Source organism: Setaria viridis, chromosome 1 (assembly GCF_005286985.2).
Source record: "Setaria viridis chromosome 1, Setaria_viridis_v4.0, whole genome shotgun sequence".
NCBI classification, from domain to species: domain Eukaryota; kingdom Viridiplantae; phylum Streptophyta; class Magnoliopsida; order Poales; family Poaceae; genus Setaria; species Setaria viridis.
In genome coordinates this window covers 38,373,763-38,396,976 of record NC_048263.2, presented here as the reverse complement: position 1 = coordinate 38,396,976, position 23,214 = coordinate 38,373,763, and the positions used below count along the sequence as shown (strand labels likewise).

The following is a 23,214-nucleotide window of genomic DNA, read 5'->3' as shown; positions in this document are numbered from 1 at the left end:
CTTTGAAGATTCAATCAAATGAAGTACTCGAAGAACACCAAAAACTAGTCGGTGAAGTCTACAAGAGTACCCGGAACTGTTGCATTTGACTAAAAAGTACTCGGAAGCTTGTCGTACATACATCTATGGACTCACCAGAAGGTTTGAACAGTCCTAAATATAGGGCTGGACACCGAGACGCATCTGACATAGAGACCATAGCACATGATGGTGTAGTCTACATGAAAAAAATTGAAACTAATCGAGGATTAGAAAAGTACTCATTGTAATAAGAGCAGAACTCCTCTAGTTGTATCCAGCTAGTATTTTTGTAACCAACCGACTTGTAATCCTAACTCGGTAATATAAGGTGAGGCAGGAACCCCTCTAAAGCGATTCAATCCAACCAACACACAGGACGTAGGGTATTGCGCAATCTAACGATCCGAACTTGTCTAAATCGTGTGTTTGTGTTTACCTTCAAGTTATTGATCTCGACAAGCCCCACTAACCAAAATACTATCTTGGGCATCCCTCTTAGTAGGTTACCGAATTTAAATACCGACAAGTGGTTTACATGTATGACCAAAGAATGTAAAGCAAAACTTGAAATGCTGGAGAAGGTACAAGGGTAAGGAAAACACAAATGTATGTGTTTGCGATGGTTCTAGTAGTACAATTGGTGCACAACATCTGAATAGAGAAACCCCACCGCAGTTCAGAGTTTAGACATCTCATGATTCAAACGAGTGATTCTTGTAAAGGAGAGCCCAATCAGAATCGTCGGATGAGACAAGCTAGAATCCTTCTGCTCTCATGGACTCGACAACTAAAACTAGGTTTGTAGAAGGCATGCTGCTATCATTGTCCAGTTCATCACCGATGCAACTGAACTCAATAGAGCCAAAGCCACAAGCTCCCGGTTGCTGGCCACCTGGCTAAGGATCGGTACCATCAGGCAAAGCATCGTTGTTGTGCAAAAGCACTGGTGAATCTTCATCATCAGATATCCATTTGCAGCAATCCAAGTCGTCAATATCAAACATTCTGCTACCGAGCCCTTCTCGCCAAGAGATCCGAGTCTCTGCCATGACCGATTTCCAGAAACTTGTCTCCTTCCCCTTCAATTCTATGTCACGTGGAGACCTCTTAAAAGAGGAGAAGTCTATGGATTCCAAAGGCATCAGAGCTCCTACGAATTGGAAACTAAGCTCAGGCAATGGTGCAGGCAGCGCACTGTTTCCATCAAAGTCATCATCCCCGGGCCTTGGGGACAAACTCATCATCTCAAGACATTCCAGCACAGGATCCATCATCTTCATCGGACGACTGCCTGTTCTTGCCAATCCTGACCGCGTGTCACTGCTGACACTTTCAGGTCATGACTCACCGGACATTGGTGTCGGATCCGCTTCCGAGTCACTGCGGTAGCTGCTGCCGGATCCGCTTCCAACTTACCGGTAGCTGCTGCCGGGTCCTTGGCTGGGCACACAAACTGCGTAATCTTGCAGAGGACTCCGACGCCCTCTTGACAATAAGCGAGAAGGGACTAATGCTATCGCCACTGCTCGGCGTCTTCTTCACGGGGAGAAAACCTGAGGACAACGTCGTCCCGGACATGTCCGACGCCGGTGTGCCGAAGTCCAGCAGCCCGCCAAGCAGCGGCGAGCCTAACAACCCCATGCAATCCGGGGAGAAACCACCAAAATGTGTCCTCTGAGTCCGAGGAGCACCTCGGCACGAAGATCTCATCCTTGAGCAGGTCCACCCTGCCTTCATCGCGCGGGGACACCAGCCAGTTCACCGATGCCTCCTCGTTGCTGCATTTCGTCGAGCACGTCCCGGCCTCCGCCCCCGACGGCGAGGACAGCCAGTGGATGGACGCACGGTACGGCTCGGTGTTGAGGTCCTCGCTAGTCAGCCCCTCCCCCGTGATCGCCAGGATGCCCCTCGACCGGCACTTGCGGCGGTCACCGACACCCGATAGGACGTGGTGGCCATGCCGGATGTGGTGGCCCGCCACGAAGCACGCCAACATCGCGGACCCGCACGCCGCCGCCACCTCGGGCGAGATCGACGCGTAGACTGGCGGAGTCGCGCCGGATGATAGTGTGGCCCCCGAAACCGCCTTCTTCTCCGGCGTCCGGGCCTCAAACTGGTCTAGCTACCTCACTGGCCAGTGCTTCTTGTCGACGGCCAGCTATGTCTTCTTGCTCTGCCCACCGATCGGCTCCATCCCCGCCTCCGCGCTTCTTGCCCGGTGCGTCGCTCCATGCAGGTTCTCAATTCCTGATCTGGGAACGGGAGCCGATCGGACCTCCTAGCCCCGGGCCGGGAGATGAGGTCCTGGAGGCGGGTGAGCTCCCGCTTCTGCTTCTCCGGCGGCCGCGGCGGTAGTAGCATCTTCTGCTGTGCGGCGGAGGCGTCCCTAGAGTTGAGGTCGGAGAGTGGGTTGCGGCGGCGCGTGGAGCTCCTCGCCGCCTTGGGCTTGGGCGCCGTCACGGGGAAAGGGGACTAGGACGAGGTAGGCTTCCGGAGCTTGGAGGCGCAGGACGACTGTTGCGGCATGACGACGCCGATGTAGGAGGGCATAGCGGTGATCGGTGAAGTGGGGAGAAGCGGCGGCGGCAGCTCACAGGGTTGGGGTGGGTGAAAGCCGCATTGGGGCTTGGACAGTGGTGAGTCCGGGAGGGAGATAGCCATTGGAAGATGGATGGAACTCGGAAGGTGGTTTGGAAGGCGCAACGGGAAGATTAGGGCATTTTCCTGACTGTTTTCATCTCTCACCGAGGAGTCTGCAGTTATAGAAATATTTTCGTAAACTTTTCAAGATTTGACATTCATATCACAATGACTCATAAATCTTTTAAGATTTGACATTCATATCACAATGACACGTGGGGTCACTCTGAGTCATTGATATGTGGGTGAGTGTATCAAATTTTGGAAGGCTTTCGAATTTAGGGTCAATTTTCGAAATTTCTCTCAATTAGAGATGCTGCTATCAACTGACAAGCATCATCGCCGGCAGAAAACCAATAGCAAATTAAGAGTTCAGATATCTGACAGCATAATTAACATATCAAGAGTTTCAGATAACCGACGTGTCATCGAGGTGAGCAGGCTGCCAGGCTCGGACTACAACTCGAGTTATTAGCGACTGGACATGGTGTGGAGGCATGATGAGTATGCATGGCTCTTCCATGGCTATTGGCCGCCGGCGATGTGATGAACTTTGTATGCCAACTAGTTGGATAGCACGTGCAATTGCAAAATTGCTTCTTGATCTCAGTCTAGAAATGTTTTTTTCCCCAAAAGCAAAAGGTAATCGGCTAGAGTTTTAGAGGACATATGAACAATGGTTATTGCCAATGTGATCTTAAGGTGGAATCTTTGTGTCAGATGGCTATAACTATTGCCATTACCATAATGCTTAAAGTTGCTACAGTACAACGTGGGAACTATTCCAATAAAAAAATGCCATCCACATTCAACCACAGGTGAGAGAAGAGGGAGGTGAGAAGAGAGAGAAATAGTTTTTTTTATTTCTTAAGGCCACACGCCTACACCTTAATGCTAGCTTTAAGAGTCCTTTTCCTTGAGGTGTGCCTCACAATGGTTATTACCCTAGCATTTATTGCTTAAGGTCATCTTTTTACAACATTGTGGTTGCCCTAATAGAGAAGCAGCAGATTACACCTGAAAAGCAACACACACGGACACTATGGAAGCGACCAACAAAGCGAAACACCACCATGAATAATAACCAATGAGGTTACAAGGCCACCGAAACCAGACGTAATGACATGTAAACCATTATTAAATATATTTTTTCTTCGGGCTAATCTATACAACATTTTATGAAAAAGGATAAATCCAAAAATTCTCTTAAAAAACAGAAACATCTGGTTAGCAATGTGGTAGGTTCTAGTAATCATTGGTAGTAATAGTCCCTGGTCATATTATGTAATTTCATAATAGAATTATCCACCTCTATTATCATAAAATTAGTGTAAAATAACCTCACGAATCCATATTTAAATTACCTACCTCTCTCTAAATCTGCACCTGGATTACCCACAGCCACTTTTATTAAAAAAATCGAAGTAACATCTAAATCTGCAACTAATACCTACCTCTTATAATTTATAAAAAAATCCCCAAAGTAGTCCAATATGTACTTATATATTATTCACCTCTACTATTATTAATATAAAAAATTTACTCAAGGTATATATGCATAAAACGATGCATATGGATTGCCATGTCAAACGTGTAGCTAATTAAGGTCTTCTAAAAGTATTGGCCCATATTAGAGCACAGGTTGATCGATTATTATATTGAGTTGTTGACTTGAACATGGATACACATTATATAAGATTCATGTTCTAAAAATCTCTTAGTGCTTCTTGTCAAAAATAATTAGAGCATAGAATTAAAAATGACGTCACTCTTCAATCCTAAAGTGGGAAGTGCAAAAGGATGGATATAATATTCATAATATACTCGATTTATAGAATTAGTAAATTGTTAGGCAAAGCTTCAGCATCCAGGGGGCGTAGCTCATATGGTGGAGCGCCCGCTTCGCATGCGAGAGGCGCGGGGTTCGATTTATCGCGTCTCCATTATTTTTGCGATACTTAAAAAAAAACTCTGGTCTGGTCTTCGTGAGCTTTTTCGGGGGTTTTTTTTTTATGCATGCCACATTTTCTCTATTCATCGAGGAAAAACTCATGTACGCATTCCAGTAATCCGTTACTCGAGTTGGTTGGGTTCGCTTCTGAAATGGCATCTCAGGCAAAAGCGAGTGTGCGTATACAAAAGCTTGAGCAATGAGCAGGAAAAGGAGCTTTGGATACGAAAAGGATGCGGAGAGTTGCAACCGCAGGGCAAGGCCCCTCCATATTTTCTTTTCTCCTTGGAGCACCAACCGAATTAAATCGGCCAAATTTTGCCGTGCCCTGCGTTATCCTCGTCAAGAAATCGACGTGGATCATTCATGGTTCTCGAACGAATACAGGTCGGATAAACTTGCATGGTAGGGTAGAGTAGCTGTCGAGTGGTTCAGATTGCCTGCTGGAAAATTCTCAGACTCGAAGCTCAAACTGGAGCAGCTCTTGGAGTTATCCGCTTCGAGAGACGCACCATATCCTGAAACGAACTTGTAGACAGTAGATGCTACCACAAGTGAGTACTGCTTGCACAGTACGTACCCTTGGCTTCTTTCTTCTGCTCTGAACACTCGTATTCGCGGAGATGTTCTCTGCAATTCGCAGTCGATTTTGATCAGCGTCGTCAGAACCGTTCGCAGGCTCGATCCGCGTCAGAACTCTTCTTCAAGGTTGCTCACGTTATCTGCAGACTGCAGCAGAGTGGTAACTGAAATCGAAAAGTAAAGAGAGAGAGAGGTTGAAGTTGAACTGAAAAACGTATTGACCGGTGCTGCCTTTCGGAGGGCTCCGTCACTGGCCGTTAGGTCGCCTACGGGGTACGGGCTCACCGGCCGATGACAAGCTCCGGCGGCGTTCAGGCCGCATTAATGCACTGTCCCAAAGCACCGCTCGAGCTCAGGCACGCCGCCGCAAAAGGGCTGCAAGTTGAGCACTGGCGGTCCTGCATGATCACCTATAAATACCCGGCCACACACACCGGCAAAGCTCCATCCAGCCATCTGCTCCAGTTCCGAGACACACCTGTTCAGAGCTAAAGAAACATGGCGAGCAAGGGCATGTTACTGGCTCTGTTCATCGCCCTTCTTGGCCTGTCGTCCAACTCGGCGGCTGGGCAGGTCCTGTTTCAGGTAGGATCTTTGTCGCTCATCACTGTCACCATCGGTGCTGTAACAGTTTGGACTGAGTTTGAGTTCTTGCTACCAACAGGGCTTCAACTGGGAGTCGTGGAAGCAGAACGGAGGATGGTACAACTTCCTGATGGGCAAGGTGGATGACATCGCCGAGGCCGGCATCACCCACGTCTGGCTTCCTCCGGCGTCGCACTCTCTCGCCGAGCAAGGCTACCTGCCGGGGCGCCTATACGATCTCGACGCGTCCAGGTACGGCAACGAGGCGCAGCTCAAGTCCCTGATCGAGGCGTTCCACGACAAGGGCGTCAAGGTGATCGCCGACATCGTCATCAACCACCGCACGGCGGAGCACCAGGACGGCCGCGGCATCTACTGCATGTTCGAGGGCGGCACGCCCGACTCCCGCCTCGACTGGGGCCCCCACATGATCTGCAGCGACGACAGGGCCTACTCCGACGGCACGGGCAACCCCGACACCGGCGCCGACTTCGGCGGCGCGCCGGACATCGACCACCTCAACCCGCGCGTCCAGCGGGAGCTCATCGGCTGGCTCAACTGGCTTAAGACGGACATCGGCTTCGATGCGTGGCGCCTCGACTTCGCCAAGGGCTACTCCGCCGACGTCGCCAAGGTCTACATCGACAACACCGAGCCCTGCTTCGCCGTCGCTGAGATATGGACCTCGCTGGCCTACGGCGGCGACGGCAAGCCGTACTACGACCAGAACGCGCACCGGCAGGAGCTCGTGAACTGGGTCGACCGCGTCGGCAGGTCCGGCCCCGCCACCACGTTCGACTTCACCACCAAGGGCATCCTCAACGTCGCCGTCGACGGCGAGCTGTGGCGGCTCCGCGGCGCCGACGGCAAGGCGCCCGGCTTGATCGGGTGGTGGCCGGCCAAGGCCGTGACCTTCATCGACAACCACGACACCGGCTCCACGCAGCACATGTGGCCTTTCCCCGCCGACAAGGTCATGCAGGGCTACGCCTACATCCTCACGCACCCCGGCAGCCCAATGATCGTAAGCCATCGCCCATCGCATCTCTGTTATCCAAAGCTCTAGATTTGCCGTGCATGCTCGTGATGAGCTGAAGAAAATTTCTTTGTGATTTCTCCACCAGTTCTATGATCATTTCTTCGACTGGGGCCTCAAGAACGAGATCGCGCACCTGGTGTCCATCAGGGATCGCCATGGCATCCAGCCGGACAGCGAGCTGCACATCATCGAGGCTGACGCCGACCTCTACCTCGCTGAGATCGACGGCAAGGTCATCGTGAAGATCGGGTCCAGATTCGACTGCGAGCACCTGATCCCCGAAGGGTTCCATGTCACGGCGCACGGCGATGGCTACGCGGTGTGGGAGAAGATCTGAGCTGAATCCGTGCCTCTGGCAGCGAAGAGCGTTAGCAGATTATTTGATCTGCAAATTTTTCCTTAGCTTATACGTATACTGCTGTACCGTGCGTGATAACTACCGCCTATATAAGAGCTCAAGCGCTTCATCCAGAAACAAGAAAGGATGAGGGGCATGCATTAATATAATTGGGTAATAATGATATGCACTAATTTTTGTCACTAGATATGAATCTCTACTATACGTTTTGTCCAGGCATCGTACGGCATATGTTTTTCGGATTGCTATATGGCACTTGGGTGTTGTACTGTTTGAGTCCTTTCCCATTACTGTATGTGGGCCCCATAGAAAATTAGCGCTCGCTCTCTCCCCGCGACCCCCTTCCGTTTCCCATTCTCTTTCTTCTCTCTTTCATCGTCGGTCTCTCTCGCCTAATCCCCTCATCGCCGTCGCCGAAGGGCCCCGAGATTATCGCCGCCACCCGTCGGGGACCTTTGAGCTCCCCGCGCCGCCGCCGCGCGCCACCACAGAGGAATCCCCGAGATCTTCGTCCTGCAGGGTGGAGGGGTGCTCCCGCCGATCCGGATCCCGGATCCAGAAAGCGGGCAGCCGAGGCAGTGGAGGCATCGGAGGCAGTGGAGCCCTGGCGAGGCAGTGGCGAAGCTTCTACGAGCCGATGGCGAGAACTCGGCACTACTGCGGGAGCTCAATGACGCGGCCGTGGAAGGGAAGTCGACACCGAGCGCCGCCGCGGGCTTGGAAAGAGTGACGACCTTGAGCGTACTCGCAACCCTGGAAGGTTCGACAATCTCGACCGCAGCGGAGGAAGCATTCCCTGGTGAGCCCACTGTTCCTTGCTCCCCTTTCCCCTTCCTCTTCCCTGTCTTATCCTCTCACATGCCTTTCCCATTTCATCTACATCTCTCCAGATCAGGAGTTCACTAGACTGATGAAGGGCGGGGGCATGGCAGATGTCGTAGGTGGCAGATCAGGGAGATCACTATGTCGGTATGGGAGTTCACTAAACTGCTTAGAGGAATGAGGTGAAGACTGACGAGGTTAAAGGGAGGTTAGAGCTAGAGAGCATCTGCTGGAGCATGGATGTGTAGGCGGATGCGTGCACAGTAACTTACAAGTCCATTCGTGTAGATCGATTGTGGTATGGATTTTTTTAGGTTCCTGTTTAGTGCTTGTAGAAGCATTTAATTGGTTGCATCTTAGATACCACACCAAGCACCGATCATGATGTGCTACTCTGTCAAAGTCTTATTGCTTATGTGATCCTCTCCTACTGTTTTTCCAATTTTCACTCCGAGTGTGCCTTCAGCATGTTCATTCCATTTTCTTGTTTGATAGGAAGCATAATGCCTAGATATTTACAGGACCGATAGTTAAAGGGCTTCTATAGGATGCTTTGTTTAGTTTCTAATATTCTGTCCCCTGTCTACAATCTCAATGTATAATCCTTCACTTTGCGGTCATCACTTTTTGGCATAGTGACTCCCTAGCTACTCTTTATTAGAGATTGATTAATGTTTGTTCTGTTACATGTTTAGCTTTTTTTTCCAGCTTTTCCAGCATGATCGATGTCCTCATTTGCACTGTGTTAATGGTTCAGCATTCATTTTTCTCCAGTCTTTGATTTCATTTCTCCAGAAAGGTCAAAGAATAGTGAATAATCTTATACTTTAACTAATACGCTTGATATGTATTTGGAGGTTTTCCCTGAGGATGATACTGACAATAATGGATCAAGTGATGAGTCTGCAGCACCAGCATTAGCATGAAGATCTGATGTGGGAATAGTGGTTTAGTTACTTTTTTGCAGGTGAGGTTTTAGTTCTTGAATGTGATTGTCCAGACCTTGTTTCCCGGTAGCATGCTACTCATATAGCAAGTGAGCACTTTGGTTCTCTGATGATGATGTTCAGTTCTTTTGGTCCTGCATGCAAGGCAATATGATGTACATCAAGTCATCACTGCCCGGGGGTGCTTTGTGGTTTGACATGGACGTGACCAGTGTGACCACTTAGGTTTATCCATGCACGGTCATGGTCCAGGAGGAACTGTACTTTTTGGGGGTGAGTGGCTATCCAATTCTGTCTCTCTTGGTCAATCTTTGAGCCGGTGCCCTTTGACCTAGCCACTTAGGTTTATTGCTTTTGCTGTACATCCAACTTTTATTGTTCCCCCCATTTTTTGCTTGATCGGCCATGATGAATTGGTAGTTGCTACCTTAGACATATATTCTAAATGTTGATTTCACACTAGGTTCCATATACATATTTGTATCGTGTAGTTCCTTAGTTAAGTTATACAGAAAACTGTTTATCTAGAAAGTTATGCACAAAAACTTATTACCTACAAGTTATTCATAATAGTTATCAACAAAATAACTAGCCAGTAATTTTTTTTCCCAGCAGTCGAGTTGTATGTGAAAGTCTGCCACCAAAGTTTGTCTACATAAAAAGTTTGTCCATAAAAAGGTGTAGGGATAAGTTATATAGCAAATTTTGCTATACAACATTTGTTCATAATTTGTGACATAGTTTTTGTATACCTTTTGTGTTATATAACTATGTGACTAAATTTATGTGCATAACTTTTACTGATATAAATTCTCTCGAATATAATTGGTTAAAGATTGGCACAGACTAGTCATGATATTGTGGGAAACTCACCTTGTATATTGTACTTGAGCAATAAATATTAAAGATCATCACATACTAGTCATGATATTGGTGGAAAACATATTTTCGATGTTTTTTCTAGAAATGTTATTTTGAGAAGTTCTCAATGTTACTAACACAAGTTTTCACTTGAGAAGCTTTTTCTGAAAAGATTTCTTCATAAATTTTCCAGCTTAGTTTAGTACAAGATTTGCTAACAGAAGTTTTCTTTTAAGAGTTATAAATAGTATTTGTGTTTATAAGTTACTCATCAAAGTATTTTCTAGAAGTTTTTCTAAGAAGGTTCTTTTAAAGGTTGACAAAAGTTCTACTGATAAGTTATTGATCAAAGCCTTTTGGGAGAAGGTTTAGGTTTGCAATCCTTTTTTTCAATATTCATGTTGCAGTTGCGGGGATATATTTTTTCTGGAATGTGGACAAAAAAATGTTGAGTATGCTCATAGGATATATGTTCAGCACCTTTTGTTTAATGCTCAGTACAAACGGTCCAACAGTTTTATATAGTTAATAAAAGTAGCCAATGTCCAGTAGTGAGTAGTAATGTCCGAGAGTGCTTCAACAAGTAATGCACATAACTTACAAAAGCTTCTTCGTGCGGTGCAAAGGTACCTATGTGTATTAAATATTTTGTCCAAATGATTGTGTGTCAATAAGCAATGTACATAACTTACATGTCATGGTAATAACTCCGTGATATAAGTTTATAGAACAATATTATCTGCACAACCTTTTTTGACATAATTATGTCATGCTAATAAGTTTAGACCATGAGGTTTTTATACATTTCCGTGCATAAGTTATATAGATAAATTTTGGTCATGTGACAATGTCATTAAGTTGGGACGAGAGACTATTATATATACATATTTTGCGCATAAGTTATGTTCATAAATTTTGGATGTGTCAACAAGTTAGGCAAATAGATCATTTTTTATATATATATTTTTACTTATAAGTGATGTACATAACTTACATGTCATGGTAATAACTTGGTGATATAAGTTTATAGAACAATATTATCCGCACAACTTTTTTTTGACATAATTATGTCATGCTAATAAGTTTAGACCATGAGATTTTTTATACATTTTCGTGCATAAGTTATATAGATAAATTTTGGTCATGTCAATAAGTTAGGACAATGTCAATAAGTTGGGACAAGAAACTATTATGTATACATATTTTGCGTATAAGTTACGTTCATAAATTTTGTATGTGTCACCAAGTTAGGCAAATAGATCATTTTATATATTTTTTTTACTTATAAGGGATGCTTATAAATATTAGTCATGTCAATAAGCTTACATAAAATGTTTGTTTTCACATTTTGACATATTTTTTGTCATGTGAATAAGTTAGAGGTCGAAAGATTATTTGCATATAATTTTTTTTGCATAAGTTATGTAGATAAATTAGGTTAAGAGATTATTGCACATTATTTTTGTTCATAAGTTATGCAATTAAATTATGTTCGTGTTAATAAGATTAAAATGATAGAATTGTTTTATATTTTCTGCATAAGGTATGTAAATAAATGTTTGTTAGGTCATGAAGTTAGGCTAAGGGATTATATTATATATATATATTTGTGTGCATAAGTTATGTGCATAAATTATTGGGCATGTCCAATTTTGGATACAACTTTATATGACAATAGTTTTTCATATATTATATACAAATATTGACTTGTTTCTCGTTTTTAAAAATTTCAGGGCAAACTTGAATTGACAGGCTATGCCGCACATAGCCAGGATCGAGTAAGAAAAAGAAGACCTCTGTCATGTGATTCACAATTCTTTTTTGTTTATTAGATCAGACATTATACTTTGTCTTTGTGCTTATTTAAAAAATATTGTTTAAAACTAGCTTTTATCGTGACTCCCACCCATTTTTACCCATCGTTTCCAACGGTCCCGAATGAATCGCTCGCCACAAGAGAAAAAAGGGAATCTCGAAAAGCCCCTGAAAGAGAATGGTATGGGGCGCATCAAAACGTTGAGTGCCAGAGCGATAAAAAAATTCGCGCGCAAAAACGATTGGTGTGCGTGTGCGGAGTGGAAGGAGAAAAGCTAGAAACGGAAAGATGCGGAATGTTTGATTTCCAAAAGTAGTATATCGGGGCATGTCTGAAATCGATGGTTGGGGAGCGTACCGGCGGTCGCGCGCTGATTAGACATGCCCCTCCTCTTGCCCACCCGTTTTTTTACCTTTCTTTTTGTTCCCGTTTCTTATTCCTATGTAGCATGTATGGAAGGTTACGAAATAAAAATGGGCCGGTATCTTTACCTCCTCCTAGTGAGCCCTCCTCCCTCTCTTGGGCCGAGAAAAATTAGAAATTATTTTTTAGCTCTTTAGCTACGGCTTTTTTTCCCTTGCTAAAGAAAGCTACAATATTTTGCGTCTTCTTCGTTTTGGCTCCAAATAAGGTTGAACTAGGTATTGTATATATTTCTCACATTTTCTAACTTATAAATGCAGAGTTTTTTTAAACTTATTTGGTGACCTGTGCATATCTCCATGTTTTTATAAATATGTGATGGCTCCATGACTCCATCTCACCATCAAACCTTAGGTTCACTGTCATTCTCACATCCCAAGTAGATATGGAACGATTGCATTCCATCAATTTTGTAGGATCTCCTCATGCAATATCTAGAGGAATATTCTTTTGTAACAGTATCCCACCTTGCTTATGAACCAAACACGTGAAAAAATAAAAAAAAATCTACATAACCCCCAACGTATTACATATAGACTACTTCACCCCTAATATACAAAACCAGATATTTTACCCCTCAACTTTAAAACCTCATTTAGTTAACCCCCTCTTTCCAATTTTGCATAATGGTTTTGACGTTAGGGATAGGGAGGTGCGGGCTTGACCGCTTGAGGGACGTAACAGGGACTAGGAAGCCGCGACGCCGACCGTCTCGGCAGCTCAAGTTGGGGAAGGAAAGAGCGCAGGAGTCGTTGTACCTGCCCACTTACACATGGGACCCACCTGTAAGCCACCCCATGTCAGCACCCCTGTCCACCTCAGTGCGCCAAGGTATCAAAATCACAATGCAAAACCTGTAGAGAGGGTTAAGTAAATGATTTTGCAAAGTTGAGGGGTAAAATACCTAGTTTCGTCTACATGCAATAGGTTGGGGGAAGAAGATTTTTTCAAAAAAGAAATACCGGATAGAATGATCCCATCTTACTTCGTCCAAGGCTGGTCAATTCTTGGGAAAACAATTCAAAAAAGAAAATGATATTATGGGCTCACCTCGGCATCGCCTCCCAGCCAGAGCACTTGTCTGCCATGGTCATTAACAATCCTGGAACATCACAGTTCTGTGTTCACTTTTTTCTGCCATAATGAAATTGTGTTCCACGGAGAGTCTTCTTTGATCGAGCAGAAATGTCTACGATGCTGATTCTTGGTGTGCATCCACGTGAATCATATATGCTCGATGCTACTCTCGCTTCAACCCAAATGTTTATGCTGGGGGGGGGGGGGGGGGGGGGGGGGGGGGGGGGGGGAGGTTGTTGACCTTAAAAAAAAAAGAAATGGTACTTATATCGAGAATTCCTCATCTCGGTATCGTCGTGCTCCAAACTCTGAGCTGAAATTTAAAATTTAAACTGACAATATCTAAGCGAATATCATTTTATACAGCAATTGCATGTTCCATCCTAACATTATGAACCAGGCACATGAAACAAACGTGCCCCGGCAAGAAAATATCTGGCAGCCCAAGGTCCCGACCCGAGGCTGATCAATTTTTGGGACAACAGGTGTTGTTTTGTCAGTTAAAAAAAAGAAAAGGACATTTATATCGAAAATTCCTCATTTTGGTATTGTCATGCTCCAAACTCCGAGCTGAAATTTAAAGTATAAATTGACAATCTCAAGCCAAGATGTTGAAATGATGCTGAAATGCGAATTGGTAGCTATTTTTATTACTTCCTCCGTTCCAAATTGTAGGTTAATTTGGCTTTTTTAGGTGCATTGATGTTTATATGCACCTAAATTGTACAAAGCTAAAAAAGTCAAAATGACCTACAATTTTAAATGAATGGAGTATCATTTTACATTTCAGAACAAGAGAAACAAAATTTCCAATTACTTACTATTCATTTTGACTTTTTAAGATATATTTTTTTTGCTACATATCTAACCATATATACATCTAAATTCATAACAAAATCTATAGAAAAGTTAAAATGAATATTAATTTGGTAGTGGGGTATCTATGACGCGTCGGTACTTTCCGTATAGAAAGGTCAGCATCCCCCTGCAACCTACGGGCGACTGACAGCGGCCCTTGGTCGACGAACTCATGTAGTTTTGGATCAGGATCAACCCCTGTCGACATAACAAGTTGAGAAGCGGGGCCCACACACGGCACGCCGGCTAGCCGACCTGACAAGAACCGCACCGTGCCGATCCAAACCTCTTCCTTTTTTTTTTGGCAGTCACCGACTTCCACTTGCAGTCTTCCACCACGGCGAGTCGGCGACGAGGACGCGTCGAGCACCGCCGCGGCCTCGCATGCATACCTGGTGCGGTGGTGCCGGGCGGGTGGGCCGGCCGACCTCATGAGCCCCGAATACTATTTTTTTTGAACTAAAAAATTCTTCTCTCCAGCCCCTGATCTTATCTGGACATGCAAGTTGGGCCCCGCGCGCGGCCATGCGCCCATGCCGGTGTTGTTGCGGTCTGACTTCTCTAATTTGGATTATTTCATAGTTCAACGGATGGTCAGGGTCCCCTCCTCCCCCACTTGTGCATATGTGTTTTCAGCGTTGGGTTCGCTAGGGCCAACCCTAGGCGGTACACCGGCGGTGCCGCTGTGGAAACAGGCTGTGCAGGAGAGATGACTCGGTTTCAGTACACACTGGCACACTGCCAAATACTGTAGGCCTTTTTCTACGGAATTTCTTTCTGCACACAGCACACGACGCAGAAAGACACAGCAACAAACGTTGACCCGTATTGACTAAGAACTACTACTAGCATCCAGATACTGGCATATTGCTAATCAAAGATTGAAATGGCTTCAACGGCCGTTACTTAATTTGAACAGAAATCTCAAGTCTCAAGTGCGGCAGCACGAAATTAACGTGCAGCGTCGAGCTCGTGTTCTGCGTTAATCATAAGATAAGAACGCCAGTTTGCACAATATGGCAGTAGTGTGTGAACCTCACAGACAGATTAAGATACAATTTCCTCCAACAAAAAAAAAGATTAAGGTACACCACTACCAGCCTGCAGGGCAAGCCGTTCCTCCTGCTAATCACCGTATCTTAATTTCTCGCATCCGTTCTCACCCATAATCCCCACGTGCGCTCCGCTTAATCATCTTTAAAAAAATTCCACCGCTTGGACTCCGCGTGCGCCTCGTGCCGGTGGCTCGAGGGCCGGGCGGGGTAGCACGTCGTCTTCTATTTTGACAGTGTGTATAAAACTCACGGCGCGTGGCACCCTGAAACATCAGGACGAACCGAATCATCACGAGACGAGAGGCTTCGACCCAAACTTTCTCGCGCCACCAAACCAACCAGGTGCTACGTCGTCGCAGGGGCAGCAGAGCCACCGCCAGCACCCGGCTCCCGCCATGGCGAAGCGCGCCGGGGGGTTCCACCTCCCGAACGCCGAGCAGGAGAACTCGCTCCTCCTCCGCGCGCTCATCTCCGTTGTGTCAGGGGACAACGCCGTGCCCGCGCTGCTCCCGGAGGAGGCGGAGGCACCAGTCGTCGAAGCTCCCGCGCCGTGCACCTGCACCACATGCGGCGCGAACGGGTGCGCCGCCGGCGGCTGCGAGCTCCTCGCCGTGACGGGGATCGGGTCGAGCAGCGACAGCGACGACGGAGGGGAGTGCTCCGCTTCCGCCAGCCGTGCCGCCATCACCGGGGGTGTGGGCAAGCTGCGGCGGCGGCAGAGGGGGAGGGTGAGTAAGTACCGCGGCGTGCGTCGGCGGCCGTGGGGCAAGTGGGCGGCGGAGATCCGTGACCCACATCGCGCCGTGCGCAAGTGGCTCGGCACCTTCGACACCGCCGAGGACGCCGCACGTGCCTACGACATCGCTGCCATCGAGTTCCGGGGCCGCCGCGCCAAGCTCAACTTCCCCGCCGACGTGACCCCCGCGCCCGCACCTTCCTGGGCGCCGACCTCGACGTACCACCACCACCTTCCGCAGCCGCTGCCCGAGAGCCTACATGAGACCTGCGGGTCGAACGCGTCCTCGCCAGTGCAAGTGGCTCTTGTGGCAGCGGCGCCGGCTGGGCAGCACGGCGCGAGGCTGGTGCCGAAGGAGCGGGACATCTGGGACGGGTTGAACGAGATCATGATGATGGATGACGGCAGCTTCTGGTCGTCCATGCCATGATCACCACATTCCCCTCTTCTTTTCACTTTCACGAGATTCCTTAATTTTCGTTGTGATTAAAAAACAGTTTGATTGAGAAAGAAACCAGAGCTGCTAGATCCTATATATATATATATATATAAAGTGAGTTTTCGTTAGCGGATAATGGTGGTCAGCTGCCCTCTGATCTATCGTCGATCACCAACCATCCATCACTTTCATACACTGATTTTTAGGCTTTGACCACGCCTCCACCCCCATACCACACGACTAATTCTAACTGAAGCTGCTGGCGTTGGTCTCACTCGTTCACCGTCGTTCACTAAAATAAAGAAAAAGAAGGGGGGAGTACAATGATGCGTCCGCACAACCAACTCCGATCTGCCATCCGTTCTCTCCTCTGTAAGGGACGCGCAGCACCGCCCAAAGCTGGCAGCAGACCACGTGGATCGGGCTGGATTCAGATTTCTGAGTAGTATTGTTGTCAGAACAGCCAAAAAATTGCTTAGATTCTTTCTTATTCTACTAGTATTTGTTTTTTGTTGAGTATATAGGACTATAGACAATGATACGTGCACGTACGTCGGTACGCGGAAAGCACGTCTCGTGCTCCGCGAAGCCGGCCGACTTCCGGCCGAGATATCAAGTGGGTGTATTTGAGCGACTGATCTTAGGTGGATCATCAATCACAATTCACAATCAGGAGGTTCCGTTGATGATTCTTTTTCTTGTTATTTAACTACCACTTTGATTTCAAAATTAGGACATTTTCTTCAAGAGTCAGAATCCCTCGTGCCGCACCAATCATTTGTATACACAAGGATGAAGTACACCTGGACCGTGGATGGTGCATCCGATGGATGGGTTCACCTGGACCGTGGATGATGCATCCGATGGATGCAAGAGCCGGGGTGCATGGGAGCACCCGAAGCACCGGGGGTACCGGAACTTTTCTCATTCAGGCAAACTTCGGAAGTGGGGAAACACTTAAGTGAAGAAAAAGATCCAAAGGCAGGCCCAACCGGAGGCCCATCTTCTGTTCCATCCCCCCGGCCAGATTGATATGGCCCAAGGTTAATGTGGGCCCAAAATTAAATTAAAATCTCCCGTGCGTGTGCCTCTCGCACAGATTAATGTGGCCCAAGATCTCAACCTGTCGCAAACGGATTTGAGCTTTTCCATCCACCCGGACCATTACAGGCCACCGAAGCAATGAACGCCTCTAATTCCATATCCAGAGCCGAGAGCTTTTTCCGTCCAACAATCCACCACCGCTCCCATAAAAAGAACAGCAAACAAAGGAAAGGCCATCGCAGGCTGTAGTCCGGCCGCCGGCAAGCAACATCTCCGGTGGCAGCCAGCCATGGCGTCCGCCGTAACAGCAGCTAACAGCCATGGGAGAGCCCTGCACACCTGCGCAGCCTCCTCCAGGCCCAGGGCGCTCACAGGCTGGAGCAGGCGCACGCTCGCCGTGCCCGCACACCGTGCGCCGTCGCCGAGAGCTCGGGTCGTCGTCCGAGCCAGCGCCCAGCGCGCGACCTGGCTGCCCGGACTGGACCCGCCTGCTCACCTCGACGGCACGTCGGTTATCTGAAACTCTGAATCTCTGCTCCGCATGTGCTTTTTTCTGCAGGCGATGATGTTTGTCAGCTGATGTTAGCATCAATGATCGGTGATTGCAGGCTACCGGGTGACTACGGCTTCGATCCCCTGGGGCTCGGGGAGGAACCGGCGAGCTTGAAGTGGTACGTTCAGGCCGAGCTCGTACACTGCCGGTTTGCCATGGCAGGGGTCGCCGGCATCCTTGTAACTGACGTAAGCTACTTCGCCGCGAACTTGCCTCTGCAACCGTTTTGTTCTTACTGAATCTGACTCCCTCTGCAACTACAGAGCAAATAAAACTGTCGAAAGCAGTAATTATTATTAATCAAGTACTTAAGGATAAAATTTGAATTAGGAATTGTAGGGCTTTCCCTTCTCCGAAGAGGAGGAGCCCTTCCAGAAATTCTCAGTGGCCCAGAGGGCCAAAGAGGGGGTTTGGAAATAGTTTTCAACCAGCAATTGACGCGCCTCGGTATTACCTCACTAGCTGCGTCATTGCCCCAAGCGCAAAGATGAGTTCCAACGCCCGCCCGCCGCCTGGTTTTATACACCCTTGGGGACGCGCGTCTGCTAATCCAGGCGATGTGGTACTAAACAGCAGACCGACCTCCTACTTGTGATCTGGCGCCTGGCGGACTCGACCAAGTTGTAGAGTTGCCGAATTGGGCCTTCCCTGCCTATTTCACTCACGCCCTAATGATCATGGGCCTAGTAGTTCGGTCAAGATTCACATGGGCTCTAACCATTTGGTGAACAAAAGGCTCCTCTCTCCATCCTGATGTTCATTCGATTGCGCTATATTCTCTGTACATGCAGTTGCTCCGTGTATCAGGGATCCGGGACCTACCGGTGTGGTTCGAGGCAGGTGCAGCGAAATTTGACTTCGCCAACACCACGTCACTCTTCTTCGTCCAGCTTCTCCTGATGGGGTGGGTAATTCAGCATGCAGCTAAAACATTTCTTCAGTGGTTAAAGAAAGTTCCAATGGCTCCAGAAATTTTAAAAATGGTGTGGACTGTGATCTGACTCCACGGAAAACAAGACTGAACTGTTCTCTTCTCTATTGTAACTCCGTTTCCCTGCAGATTCGCTGAAACCAAGAGGTACATGGACTTCATCAATCCAGGATCACAAGCAGAGGAAGGAACCTTCATAGGGCTAGAGGCTGCACTTGTAGGTTCACAGCCAGGGTAAGTGCTGGAGCATTATGTACTTGAGTGACATTGTCAAGCCTTTGCTTTTGCCACACTTATTACAATTTACATATTTCGGCAGCTACCCCGGGGGTCCACTGTTTAATCCGTTAGGACTTGCAAAAGACATAGAGAATGCGCATGAAGAGAAGTTGAAAGAAATCAAGAATGGTAGCTTCAATTCCTCTCAGTACATTCTGCCAGCAAAATATACCTACCAGAGCACTTTCATTTTGCTAACGTGATTTATTTCTGTGACAGGGAGGCTGGCAATGGTAGCCATGCTTGGCTTCATGGTGCAAGCATCTGTAACTCATGTTGGCCCCATCGACAATCTTTTGACACATCTTTCGGATCCATTCAACAAAAATATCATTCACACACTCTCCTCTTCCTGAGAATTCTGTCCCCATACCCCTGCTTTTCACTGTACGGTGCTGTGGCACAAAAACAACACACAATGCTTTCTAACAGGAAGTGCATTATTTTAGCTTTCCTCTTTGCAAATTTTTCAATAATGAAAACTGAATATGGAACTTCAATAGCTATCAAAGTGTTATTCTTGCAAATGACCATAGTCCTCAGTCACACCTTTTCATTTTCTTGGTTGATTTTTCCGAGGTTCATGCATGACATACAAGGCGTGAAGAGAATGCTACATGAGATGGAAATAATATAAAGGGGCAAATTTTGTTATTTTAAGGGGATACAATGGGCAAGATGCCGGCCTGAACATTATATTAGAAATGCAAAGTTGTTGCGTACAAGATTTGTGAAAAAAGGAGCAGGAGAGAATATTGTTATAGTTGCACTATGCTTATACTTGACCACAAGCTTGCCATTTCATATTAACTAAACTAAGTAAGGAAAAATCTTGCCTTCAATGTAGATACGAAGTTGAACCTGTACATGAAAAATTCATACGGGACGTTCAAGAAAAAATGCATACCAGAAAGCACTTGTACTGTACATATGTGAAATCGACAAAGAAAAACACCACATCTAGTCATCTACCGTTCATCCGTATCAACTAGCTTGAGCCCCCAGCTCATATCTTCACAATGTCTTACATGTGGAACAAGCTTTCCTGTATCAGTTCCCCTCCTAGCTTTGCAATCATAGAAAGGTGGAGCATGAAAGCACGGTTCCATGGACATAACTTGACGGCAAGGTGGATTAGGTGCAGTGCGGTTTTCAGGTTTGAACATAAGCCACGTCTTCAGACCACTCAGACCCTGAGCAACATACCCAAAAGTTGACCATGCACTTGTTACCATAACATCAGATAAGCTTAACAGATAAATCTCTGCCCATGCTTTCATGTTATGCATTTTCTTGTCAGAATCCTGATGCTCCTCGTGACTCGGCTGGTGGAAGCTAATTACCTCACCATTCATCGTCGGATGTTCCCAATACATGTTCCTGATTCTTTCGTAGTATCCAGAGTTCAAAGAAGTAATCAGAACAACTTTTGACCTGAGTTTCCTTGTCGACACAATTGGCTGTTGTGCATTAACCTCTGGTAGTAAATTTTCCTTCAGTGTACAAGAAAGGACCTGATCCAAGACATGCTGAAATGGACCGGTTTCAGTATCAAAGACTCTGATTTGGACACCCAACTTCTCGTCAGCTGTAGCAAGATAAGAATCATAGTACCTTGTAATCAAGCCCCAGACAACATTGGTAGGGTGGAACAAGTAACGTCCCAAGTGATGGAAAACAGCGTCTTTCTGAGGAAACAGCCTCATGAGCTCCTCTTGGTATGCTGGGATCAGAAAAAGTGAAGGTACAAAGTAATTATCGGATCTTATGATCAGCCATGGGATCCTCTGAAGATGCTGCTGACTATGTTCACAGAAAAAAAGCTTATCGTAATCATCATAATCATGAGCCAGGTGAAGATAAATAAAGGCAGGCTTAGGACCCTTAAAAGAACCATCAGAACGAATGCGTTCAGTTTTCACCATGTTTCCGTAACTCTCAGGGGAGCCAACACTGAAGTTCTTAAATTGATTAATCGGGAAATCCAACGGTAATAACCATGAAGTTTCAGGGAATGGTTCGCAGAAAAGATCAGCAGTGCCTTTATCTCCATCTACAAGTAAAACTCTATTTGTAAGGATGGCATAGAGAAATGCTGAGGTAATAGTTAAGATCCTGTTCCCAAGGCCACTATACGATACCCATACCAAATAGTTGCAATCTCCAACCTTAACATCCTGACCAGATTTTAGCAGTTCAATAGCTTTCTTGTATGACTCTGTATGCGGGCCACATTTCTTCTGGAGAACCTCTTGTTCTCTTAGTCTTTCAAGAAGGTATGTTGATAGTAAATGGGGCGATTTTTTACGGTAAAGTACTGATTGGTATCTACTTAGACATGACTGCTCATCAAAACCAGGAGCTAACAAGCCACCAATGAGTTTGTCCCTTTGAACTTTGGAAGATTCCATAGTTCCATGACCCCCTGAACACAGCCAGTGAATAGTTAGGTGTCAGAATTCAGGTAGAATAAATCAATTTCAATCTGTGCAAGACAAAGGGAAAATTTTAACTCATTCTTTGATCATATACATTCATGAAAAATGCAAATGCGGGATAATGGGGATTCTCAAAAAAGAAAAGGAAAGAAATGTGAGATAATGTTGAATTATTAACTAGAGTTCTCTCGAATTACCATTTCAATAAACATAAAATCTAGAATTTCAGATGCTACTCAATCGTTCCTATAGCATGATACACTATGAAATTGTGTTAGCTTACTTTCAAAAAAGAAATTGTGTTAGCACAATAAAGTAGGTACACCAGGCAGGCGATGAATAAACGTCACGGCAAAACTTGAGTTAGACCTTTTGCCACTATTTAACATGGCAAACCAGAATAAACTAACTTATCTCAATTTCTAGTGCAGAATTCACATCCAGCGAGATCATAGTCTTCATGCAGAACCCCACACATGCACAAGAGCGTTTACATTGCAGGCCGCCAGGCCTAAACCAGAGTAAGACTTAAGAGTTAAGACTTTACAGTGGAAGTATGGACAGGTCATGGAACCCAAACACTCATTAAATAGGCGACGTGTGCCATACAAGATCAAGATGTCACGTCGCCACCAACAGACAGTATACTCGGGGAATTCAGAACTAGTACGACCGGACGGTGGTCCAAGAACAAGCCGAACATCGAACGGAAACTGTCAAACCAAGGACCACGCACACGTACGTAGTAGTTTTCACGTACCATCGCGCGGGCGGGCCTGGTGCACGTCGCCACGGTCGTCGCCGGAGAGCCCGGCACTGGCAGGATCCGCGTCGAGGAACTGGCTGCCCCTCCTCGCCGCGGAGCCGCCCGCGAGCAGCAGCAGCACGACCCCGCACGCCACGAGCGCCGCGACCGACAGCGGCAGCGCCGCGACCCGGCCCTTCCTCCCGCGCGGGTGCGCGGGCGCCGCCCCCGCCTGCTCCTGCGGCGTCGGCGGCGGCGAGCGGCGGATCCGCTCCTTGATGTCCATGTGGCGCGGCGGCGGCGGCGGCCGAGCCGCGGGGGCGCAGTGGGATGGAAAGCACAGCGCGCGGAGGTGTCCGCGACGAGGCGGGCGTTGCGGTTGCGCCGGGGCACGAAAGGCGCCGTTCAGATGCGGACCCGCGCGGCTGAAATAGAAAGGGTGCGTATACGTGGGACGCCAGGGGAGCGGCGAGCAGGGCGCGGCACGTGACGGGGGCCGGGCGGCACAGGGGTTTTCGATGCGTTTGAGGTGGGAAAAAAAAAAGAGTGGGGTCGGAATAGCCGAATAGGGACGACCGGACGACGACGTGATGGCACGATGGCGTGGCGAGTGGGGGCGGCCGGACGGGGCGTCGTCGGCTTCGGAGTTGTCGGTGGAACTGGAGCGCCTCGGCGTGCGGCGACAGCGTCAGGACGAGGACGTCGTGAGGGTCTTCACCTGTTCGGCCTCCGCAAAGGCCCTCTTTGTTTCAGGTTACGCGGCGTCGGTGATGGAAAATAACGAAGAATCCCCTCAAACAGTCCGCGTAACATGCTGCGGACGAAGAGGGAGACGCCAAGAAAATTCAAAAGCCGGACGGACGGTGCCGTGCTGCCGTGCCGGCTGCCGGTGACGGGGCAGAGTGGCTCCTGGCCACGCTGCGCATGGGCGAGGGCGCCGGACGCGCGGATCGTGTGGCCGCTGGCGTTGAGCAGGCCGGCCGGGTCATGAGGCTCGGGTGCCGGGTTGGCATT

General features: G+C 47.4%; 4 protein-coding genes, 1 non-coding gene and 1 pseudogene across 7 annotated transcripts; 3 read left to right on the top strand and 3 right to left on the bottom strand.

Moving 5' to 3' along the window:
- Positions 1-713: 713 nt before the first annotated feature.
- On the bottom strand, positions 714-2,382 carry LOC117856689 (uncharacterized; annotated as a pseudogene).
- Positions 2,383-5,168: 2,786 nt separating this feature from the next.
- LOC117839280 (alpha-amylase type B isozyme-like) lies at positions 5,169-11,692 on the top strand. Of its 3 annotated transcripts, none has more exons than XM_072295457.1 (7): positions 5,169-5,779; positions 5,859-6,803; positions 6,904-7,975; positions 8,067-8,296; positions 8,856-8,965; positions 9,091-9,218; positions 11,540-11,692. In XM_072295457.1, exons 1-3 carry the CDS (start codon positions 5,693-5,695, stop codon positions 7,153-7,155), a joined length of 1,284 nt encoding a protein of 427 aa, XP_072151558.1. In that variant the 5' UTR covers positions 5,169-5,692; the 3' UTR covers positions 7,156-7,975; positions 8,067-8,296; positions 8,856-8,965; positions 9,091-9,218; positions 11,540-11,692. The 3 variants fall into 3 exon arrangements, with proteins under 3 accessions (XP_072151558.1, XP_072151559.1, XP_072151557.1); XM_072295458.1 differs by having other exon boundaries at positions 9,069-9,218; XM_072295456.1 differs by having other exon boundaries at positions 8,856-9,218.
- A 3,601-nt stretch (positions 11,693-15,293) lies between these two features.
- On the top strand, positions 15,294-16,338 carry LOC117839265 (uncharacterized). The gene has a single exon (XM_034719566.2). The coding sequence runs from the start codon at positions 15,431-15,433 to the stop codon at positions 16,199-16,201; it is 771 nt and encodes a 256-aa protein (XP_034575457.1). The 5' UTR covers positions 15,294-15,430; the 3' UTR covers positions 16,202-16,338.
- Positions 16,339-17,443: 1,105 nt separating this feature from the next.
- LOC117839256 (photosystem I chlorophyll a/b-binding protein 5, chloroplastic) lies at positions 17,444-19,544 on the top strand. The gene is made up of 6 exons (XM_034719555.2): positions 17,444-17,761; positions 17,863-17,995; positions 18,599-18,711; positions 18,868-18,972; positions 19,058-19,146; positions 19,237-19,544. The coding sequence occupies exons 1-6, from the start codon at positions 17,544-17,546 to the stop codon at positions 19,371-19,373; spliced, it is 795 nt and encodes a 264-aa protein (XP_034575446.1). The 5' UTR covers positions 17,444-17,543; the 3' UTR covers positions 19,374-19,544.
- Positions 18,147-18,296, bottom strand: LOC117841810 (U4 spliceosomal RNA). The gene has a single exon (XR_004637391.1). It is a non-coding gene; the product is annotated as a U4 spliceosomal RNA (small nuclear RNA).
- A 293-nt stretch (positions 19,545-19,837) lies between the features above and the next one.
- Positions 19,838-22,994, bottom strand: LOC117839247 (galactoside 2-alpha-L-fucosyltransferase). Its single transcript, XM_034719543.2, has 2 exons — positions 22,216-22,994; positions 19,838-21,442 (listed from the first exon to the last, which is right to left on the bottom strand). Exons 1-2 carry the CDS (start codon positions 22,484-22,486, stop codon positions 19,986-19,988), a joined length of 1,728 nt encoding a protein of 575 aa, XP_034575434.1. The 5' UTR covers positions 22,487-22,994; the 3' UTR covers positions 19,838-19,985.
- Positions 22,995-23,214: the final 220 nt, after the last annotated feature.